Source organism: Ylistrum balloti, unplaced genomic scaffold (assembly GCF_031769215.1).
Source record: "Ylistrum balloti isolate Yb309-2 unplaced genomic scaffold, AGI_CSIRO_Ybal_v1 Utg370552, whole genome shotgun sequence".
Classification (NCBI taxonomy): Eukaryota; Metazoa; Mollusca; class Bivalvia; order Pectinida; family Pectinidae; genus Ylistrum; species Ylistrum balloti.
The window spans coordinates 276,882-286,754 of NW_026782348.1; the positions used below are offsets into that span (position 1 = coordinate 276,882).

General features: G+C 33.2%; 1 protein-coding gene across 1 annotated transcript in view; it reads right to left on the reverse strand.

The window, feature by feature from the left end:
- Nucleotides 1-9,618, reverse strand: part of LOC132556168 (uncharacterized) — a 29,131-nt gene extending 19,513 nt beyond the window's left edge. Inside the window, exon 1 of the mRNA XM_060220557.1 lies at nt 9,276-9,618. Within this exon, the coding sequence (XP_060076540.1) occupies nt 9,276-9,618 (343 nt within the window). The remainder of the gene's footprint in view (nt 1-9,275) is intronic.
- Between the last annotated feature and the right edge of the window lie 255 nt (nt 9,619-9,873).

Here is a 9,873-nt window from a genome sequence, read left to right on the forward strand (position 1 = left end):
TTCACAGAGCTGTCACTTAAATGAACTTAATTATAATGTGTCAAGCCAAGTAATGAAGTGAAAATCCTTCTATGATATCTGTAATTTATAGTCAGTGTAGCATAAATAAACAGGATTATACATTCAAATAAAGCTGGATGGACTGCCTATTAGACATGTTCTTTTTGTACTGCTTATGTGGGCAAATTATATATTTCTATCTGTTTTCTGAAGAATGTGGAAAGAGCTCAGAACATGCCATATATGGTATTATTATATATGTAACACATTAGGTGGTAGCCATTGAGACAGTAGAACATATACAAAACTTTATGTCCTAGCTGTGTTCCCAGCATGTCAGGGCAGGAAGTACATTGTCATAAAGGATTCAATAAAATTCAAACATCAAGAAAAGGAGGATTAGCTAACTTCACTCCATAAACTGTGGCCTTGTCATGTTTTGAAGTGGAGCTATATATCCAAGAATAACAAGATTGTGCAGGATTCATCTCAGTTTTACAGCTTAAATATTGCTATTGATAGCCCTACATTATCCTTGAATAAAGTTTAAGACAGCCATAGACAGCCATAGACAGCCTGCCAATATATCCTTTATCCATGTTAAGGACAAACATTGACAGCTTGACATTATATCCTTTATCCATTTTTAGGACCAACATTGACAGCCTGACATTATATCCTTTATCCAGGTTTAGGACAAATATTGACTGCCTGACATTATATCCCTTATTCAGGTTTAGGACAAATATTGACAGCCTGACATTATATCCTTTGTCCAGATTTAGGACAAATATTGACAGTCTGACATTACATCCTTTATCCAGGTTTAGGACTAACATCGACAGCCTGACATTATATCCTTTATCCAGGTTTAGGATAAACATTGACAGCCTGATGTCATATCCTTTATCCAGGCTAAACATTTACAGACTGATATTACATCCTTTATCCAGGTTTAGGACTAACATCGACAGCCTGACATTATATCCTTTATCCAGGTTTAGGGTCTTGATCAGTGAACAAAATTTTGGAAACTTTTGGTATACTATGTAGAGCAATATGGGAAACTTTTGGCATTCCATACAGAGCAGTATGTGTAAAACTTCTTGCTCACTGACAACCACAACAGTACAGACATGTAGTATTGTTTCCATTTCTTAGCTTCCTTAGAAACAGAAAACACCAAGGGTAGGGAGCATCGAACCACACGCCTCTGGAAAGGGACATCAAACCACGTACCTATAATTTTCAACTAAGATTATAAGTTAAAATCAATCACTCTTGAAATATTCACAACAGCAAATACTTGCACTTTATTTTAATAATCTACCAACATAATTATTATACAAGACATATGTCCAATAATTTGATCATTAAAACAGTCTGCCTATAGAGAGCTGTTAATTTCTATTGATCTCCCTGCCTAGCAAGTCTTGGCCTGCCACATCTACCCCAATGGTCACCATGTCAATATTGATGGTATACCTATTCAGTCAGTAACCATAATCTTCTCATTCACTAAATGTTTACAACCCTGCAGAATAAAGGAGTTCTTTATGGAGACCATGCATGGTAAAGATTTCCTAAAGTGTGAGATTACATTTTACAAGAACCCATCTTCAATATTTATGTTTAGGCCTAAAAACAATTTGTGTTACTGACTTCACTATCTACTGTTGGAACATTTCTTAGCTGTTGTGGAGTTCTGAAATTCCAAGAGGCACTAATAGAATCAGATCTATTATTTGCAATAATAAAAGAACTTTTAATCAACTTATTGACTGAATGACTTTGGAGAGTGAACCACAAACATCTGGTCATTGGTTTTATCGTTTTTAAACTTGGGTTCAGTTCAGACTTTGTACAGCTATATTTATATCAGCAACAGGTGTGTGAGCAGGTGAGAATCTTGACATCTCAGACACTGTGATAAATGGATATACATATTATTGTATATATACATGATATGTATATATACACCCCAAGACATTAAAACATATATCACACAACAGACATCATCATCCTACTTAATTCACCTGTTTCCATAAAAGTGTTATAAATGATCATATATCTATGAAGTTTAAATTACCTGAAATTTAAAGATGCTATACCTGAAGCAGTGTTGATGTAAACTCTAGTGATCAAGGTTTCTAGGGCAGTGAAATGTCAAGTTGACAAACAAATCCTGTGGTCCCTAAAATGAATCAACCATCTGTCCCTGTGTTATGGCTTCTACCTTACCTACTCTACTATTTACAGCCTATAATACCAACATATAAACTAATCACAGGTGTCCAAGTATCTGTATAATGTAATTTGATCAACTTTCTCCATACAATACATTCCATTTTATTATGACTCAAATTTTTTTTTTAATCATCTGAATACAGTGCCAGTAAATTTAACATTACAACCATACAAGTATGTTTTTAAATGAAATCGCCATCCATAATTAGAATTTTGGAATCAGTGTAGATTATGCTACACAAAGTAATTATATATCAAATCAACAACAGAGTAATATGATATGCATGTCCGCTGGTAGAACAGCACAATTCTGACAATTCTGTACATAGCGTAACCATAGTACCTCTATCAGGGGCCTATTTAAGAGAAAATAATCTTTATGCAAAACAACCAGTGAAGGGTCTGGGTGTGTTACACGGTCCCTGGTGGGTCCAGGGCTTTGCCTTAGATAGGAGCCCCGAGTTGGCATCGCATTCCCAGCTGGATGAAGCTCCTAGATTTTAGGTATTTGGCAAACATATTACAACTAATATGGAATGGAATTGCACCAATCTGCTGATTGCAATTGTACATGGAAATACCAATAATTGTTAAAAGCCAATCTGAACTACTTTATATGTATTACTTATTTCTCATGGCTGATTTGTTTTGTTGAGTTTCTATTCAGTTAAAACTTCAATTTATGTTTTCAAAGCTTAGACAAAACAATTCAACCAATTTGCATTATTCTCAGTTGTCATTCAAAAACAGAGAAAATATATAGGTTTGAAAGAGAATAAAAAATCAAATTCAAACATGGTTTGAACAAGACATTTAGTCAGTTCCATTCAATCATTTAAACAATTAGAATCAGAAACAGGTTCGGGACGAATGTAGCTTTCGTACACACAATCAGGTAAGTATAACCAATTCGTCGCACAAAGGCAGTCACAGATATCAAACTTGTTCAAAAGTTATCTATTTGATCGCAAAGACCAGATATACTTTGATATGGAACATTCTCATATCTGCATACCTCTATATTGATTAACTGATTATCAAGAATGAGACTAACCACTCTAAGCAATTTTAAATGGATATGTTACCCATCATTTTTGCACCTAAACATACAATTGTTGGTCCATTTCGTCTCCAAATCATCATACTTTACCTCATGAGTAAGCTGTTCTATCATTGGAAGACATCAGAATATTGAGGTTCCCATTATTGACTAAGGGTGGAAGGTGACACTTTCAGAAAATAACCACGTAAACTTAACTCTAAAAGGTCAAGCCAATTTGATTTGCACTCGATGCAGTTTCCAGACGTCTAATGCAAAATGTTCTACCAATACTTCACAGGCCCTTCCTGTACCACACTTTCAGGAGTTTACGACAAATGAAATCTTTAATAGGTGTCTCTTAAAACTTAATAAGTCAAGCATTTTTCTGGCATATGTACCCCACTGCATTTCTACATATGGGTAGATACCTCCCTATGTATACAAGTACAAAATATATCATAGTGTAAAGTCTGTATTTTTCAGAGTGATTCAGTAGTTTTTTCTTCAAAAGGTTATAACCTTGAAGACCTTGTTTCACGATAATAAGATAAGAATCTCAAAGTTTTAAATCCAAATATTTGCCCTGACAAATAGTTTACTAGTGGGTGGTATTCATTTACTGATAATACTACAAGGTCGTAATGATTGTTTAATGTACCAGTCTTCACAAGTAAGATCTGATGACAGATCCCGTTTAAATAAAATATATCTTTTTAGTGTATCTTTTATTAAATCAAGCCAACCCCTTGGCACTTAACACAAAGAAGAATTATGTACATAAAAAAGCATTGACATTGATTAATCTAGAACGCTTACAAATTGATTTTTACCTAAAATAACTTGTCAGATGTAAACTTGAGACGGTGCAAATTTCTTGAGATTTTGCGTGAAAACATTTAAGTTGATCACAAATAGTTTGTGAAGGAATAATATTCTTTTAACCTTTTTATCATGTAGCATGTTAAAAGTTATCAAAATTCTTGGGTCAAAAGGAGAAATATTGAGCTAGGAACATCAAGTGTATACGAACTTTAAATGTTATTGAGCTAGGAATATGAAGTACATGAGAATTTAAGAGGGTATTAATTGAGTTGAACACGTGGTATATTATTGAAAATAATTTTTACTTAAAGCAGTCAAATCTTTATTCTGGGGAATATACATTGAATAATTATGGTATGTATTAACTACTATCAAATTGTTAGTTTATTCATCATATTATGTTTTAAAAAACCTGATAATGTACATTTACATTTCTGTGAGTAATCAAATTAAAGTCATTTTAATTAAATGCTACCTATTAATGTTGCATAAAAATATTTCCTGGCTCTGTGATACTATATGTTTAATTTAAAATCTTGATACTAGAAAGTGTAAAAGATATGAACGAATGTTCAGCTGGCTTGTATGTCTGCGGTGATTATAAAAATATGACCATTGACCAATTAATATTGACCTAAGATCACCTCTATGATATAGGAAAAATATCTGTTAAGATATTCTCATATGTATATATTGACTCTTACTCCTGGCAGGGCAGTTTTTATAGTAAAATGGACCAAATCTCCATGATGTCGCCATCCCAAAGAGTACCTGTGTAAAACTTCTGGTAGGTTGCAATTGGTTACTGTTGTTAAGGTGTAATGAACAGAGTTCGGGAGACATGTGAAGGCAATCAGCATTGTCCTCTTAGTGGCTATTGATCAACCTGTACCTATCTATGTAGCTATAATTATTTACATTAACCAAGGGTTGTCCTATCTATTTTCCAGTAAGTTGGCAATATGATGGTGAGGACTTTCCTTCTTTATATCAAAATTGGTAAATTTCCTTCCTTTCAGTCTATCTTATACACCAAAAAATTAATTTAATAGGACAAGACTTAAAATCCAATTATCTAGAGAAGCAAAGTTATACAAGATGACGGTGGTGGATAGAAGTACACACAGTAATGTCCCTATACAAGTAGTGTAATATGGTATAATGCATTCTACTTAAAATCAGAATGGCACTAAATCAAGCTGGAAAAATATCTAATTTTACATTTCTTTATCTTGACAGTTTAAACATCTTCAGTACTGTTTCTTGCCCAATCACCTGAGTGTAGTAGTTATTATATAAATACTTAATAGTGTGTTAAGTCAGATTTTTTATGAGTACATACACAGCAATCACTGTTTCCTTATATTACAAGTACCTGGAATTCATCAATCTAATAACTATATGTATTGACAAGGGACCAGATTTTATTTGAGGTTTTGTTTTTTAAGAAATAACTTCAGCGCTGTGGAATTATTCTTACATGTCAACAAATATAACACTACATAACAGATTATCATAAAATATATCTTCTTTATTTCTTCAGCAATCTTTATTTACATAGTGGTGTTTTTGTATGTAGAGTACTTGTTGCTGTAATGATTTCCTGAAGCAAATCATATACACTGCATGTAATACTGGCGTTTATTACAAACATACACACTGAAAGTTATTTAACATTTATGTGTACAAATATACCCGATAAAAACACACAATAGCTGTATAAATAAATACATTCCTATATAGGTCTGTCAAAGCCTGAGATGTCTTGAGTGTCATTAGAAAAAGTAAATCTGGTGCTCAATCTAACAAGGATTTGTAAGGCTAGTGTAAACATGTGATGTGTTGATATTTCTGACAAGCATTCAGGGTGGCGTTGACATTCCCATAGAGGCGTGCCACAAGTACAGCCTTAAATAAGGTCTGTCATAAAGACTTGTAATGCTTTATAACACCTACCATTAACAGATATAACGCCAACTATTGCTGGGATCACCAAATCTGTTATCATTGAGTAATTTAAGGGAAATACTCAATTACACCTACATTTAGAGATGGAATGATTATCAGATATAACCTCCTGTGATGTGATGATCAATTACAATATTTTTTATAAATGATTATCATATCTTAATATTTTCCTGTGTTTTAGCAAAAATAAAATCCATACCATGCATATTTAAGATCAAAATTTCCAATAAATCTTTTCTAATGGAAATTCTAGGTTAAAGTTAAAAGAAAAAAAACAAGAAAATGTTACTGCATTGAAGAATGTTTTAGCTTTCCATGAACATAAAACACTGTAAATTATGTAGTTGATTAAATAAAGGCCATCCAATTTTACCTGATAATTATAAACGATTATGGATTTTAAGCAGTTTTCTATCACGTCCTACAATATGTACTATTTACATATCAAAAATGTCTTGTCAATAGCTATCACACTTGTACCTTTTCTTTACTTTTTGAGGGTGAGATTTAATTACCTTGATACATAATATAAAAAAAAATCTGGTGTTGCCTATAGAATATAATACACTCCTTTCAGGCCACAGTTTAAGTATGTTCTTGTGACAGGAGGAAAAATGCAATACCAGGTATAAAAATAATGCTTTCATACAAAGGTTATCTTTAAAACTCTACGAAAAATGCATTTCTAAAACTGTAGAAAAAAGTGTATTCTTAAATCTTCTGTAGACCATTTTCTTCACATTCTAAATCTGTAATATCGTTAGTTGGCTATCTATTTGTACTTTCTTTTTTTATTTTTCAACACGTTTTATTTTTTTAAGGTTTGCAGACTCTGACTGCCGTTCTCTAGTTAAATGAGCACCATATATATACAGTAGTAGACTATGTCTAATGGCCAATGTCCTGGGGTGACAAGTCTTAATGATTACATCACACAAAACCAGATCAGGCTGATCATGACTTACCAGGGTGTTATAATTATAGAGTGGGATGACCCAGTGTCCAGTTTATTTAGTAGTATGTGACATGCATACATCTTTAATGAGATAGGGTGGAGATCTTCATCTCCTAATGATCTGGTCCTGACATCTAAGCCAGATCACTGACAGTTTTATAGGTCATTTCTCTAACAGACATGGAAAGATCACCTCATCAGTTAGATACATCCATCCCAATCAAAGTTGATATCATTGTTCAGATATTACTGAAAATATGTGAATTTAAAGCAACTAATGCCTCATTTGGTCATAACAATAATCAATTAACAATTCAGGATACATTACACTAAAAATATATTAACTGCATTTCTGTGTCTAGTTTGTAATTATCTCCCCAAAACCTTCAAACACTCTACATGCCATGATCTCTCATTGACTTGAAGGCAAAACAGTTATCTAAACAAAATTTGAAACTTACAAAAGAAAGTTTACTAAATTTGAAAAAAGCTATTGGTAATGTAATATCAAATCATACATTTGTAATTTATGATATGCCCAAGAGGTGAAAGATTAATAGTACCCTAATGTGAAAACCTGTGAGACAGTTACATGGCTAGTAAGTGGTGGTCAAGATCAAAAAGCTAATTAAGCAGGTAATTGTACAAGCTGTTATGTCCTCAGGCCATACAACTAAAACATGACAGGTCAGCTCTACAGGTGAGCTTCAAAGGAGATGATCTTGTCAACTTTTCATCAGTTAAAACAGGTAGTGGTTAATTACTAACAAAACAGGAAATGTGAGAAGTGTGTTAAATCTTTTGATAAGAGAATTCCAAACATTTGGTAATTAAATGTCTCTTATTATATCAACAATTGTTTCTACAAATTCACAGGATGTTTATTACATATAGAAATACACTTACAAAAGCTACACTGCTTGTTATATGTTTAATTTCACAGCTGACTGAACAATGGTTAGATTCAATTTGCTTTAAAGCAAATAAATTTTGTTGAGAAAAAAATGAAACAATTTCGGGATAGATGTAAAATGCACTCATGAAGCAATTATGGGAATTAAAGTATCCTTTCCTATGACAAAATAAATATGGTCACAAATTCTGCAGATATAAAATATGACTTTGTAATTTTACAAGCATGATCAACAATATCTGTGCTCACCTTCCATTATGGAAGTCCTTAGCTAAATCTAGTGTGATTTATTTTCTCTAAGGTAAGGCAGGTGGCAGATGTCATTTGAAGAATCAATAAGTTCACCGGATATCATTTTTTGTACTTGTGTAAACCTTTTCATTTCTTTCTTATTTTGCACAGCTTGTGAAACGAAGCCTCATTGCATTATTTTCATTCAAGTTCATAAGCCATTTTCAATATCTATGTTTTTGAATTAACACCCATTAAAAATTATACTTTTTCAAAAATTGTGAATAGTGATTTACATTAATGACAATTTTAACAAACAGAAGTTTGAATAAAAAAAAAATATTGCTGATACACATTTATATTTCTCTATATTTTCAATTTGTTCCTAAACTTTTACATTGTGTTCTAAACTTTATATTCACACTTTAAATATCTAATTAACCTTTTTCAAACTTAACTGATTACGGTTACAACTGGGAACGTTTTTGTAATAAGCCTACCAAAAAAGGAAAAATCTGTAGTGATTTTCATAGACTCTTTAAATCTCCTGGGTTATTGTTAAGTCGGTGTTGTCAAATGCCACGAAGGATAAAAAGGAATTAAGTATTGTAAACCCTTCAAAAGGCTATAAATACTGCAGAAAATCAAACATGACTCATGTCCGAATTTCATGCTAACAATATAAATCACAAACCATTTTCACATTATACTCTGGATAAATTCGTCTAACTGACGAAATGATCATTACGTTTCATGTGTGTTTATCATTAATATACAATCCTCCTAGAAGCAGTGGGGGTCGTTACAAAAGATATATTTGAGATGGGTCGCATCGTGCGATTCGCATGGCATTCCACTCCCGATGTTCCATTATGTTCATTTGCAACGAAACCATGGGATATTTAAACTTAAAGCGATAACTAGGTCCATACTCTTGTAATTTGTCTTAAATGAAGAAAATCCTGCTAGAGATGTCATCTACAATAATTTTAACATAAAGAATGTAGTTTCTAATAATGCAGATACAATTCCTAATTCAAACCAAATGAAACAAGAGTACCGGTTGAAATTATCACGAGAAAGATGACAAAGCTTACCGATGCGCGTGATTCTGAAGTGTGCTGGATCATTGAGAACACGTCGTCCCCAAGCAGTCCGTAGATTTTCAAGGTGGATGTCCTCTCCGCCAACTAGCAGTGTATCAGGCTCAACATATCCCCGATATTCCAGATTTTGGATGCTTTCCACGAGTGCTGGATTCCAGTAACACGTCTTATTTCGGAGTTTGAAGTCATCCAAAATTACTCTCCCGGATAAATCTGGATGATTCTTACCCGACTCGTTTTCATCCGGCAACAACACAATAGCAAGACATTTTGGAGTCACAGATAATCTCTTTTGTGATTTTGAATCCACTCGTTTGCTTATTTTCGTTGACATTCTAAATTACTCGCCGATCGGTCCGCGCCACCACATTCAAACTTGCTCCGACGTTAGCATTTTGAACACTGTTGTCATTGCATAGGCTATCGAGCACCTGTTGGTATAGGCAGTGATCCTAGCGGCGTGTTATGTCAAGGGTAGATAACTCTTGTTGTAGCAGACGATTCCCGTTACGTTAATCTTTCGCAAAAATGATAAGAATTATTGCCTTTTATCCTGTCAGATATTTAAGATTATTATCTATTAACGCGT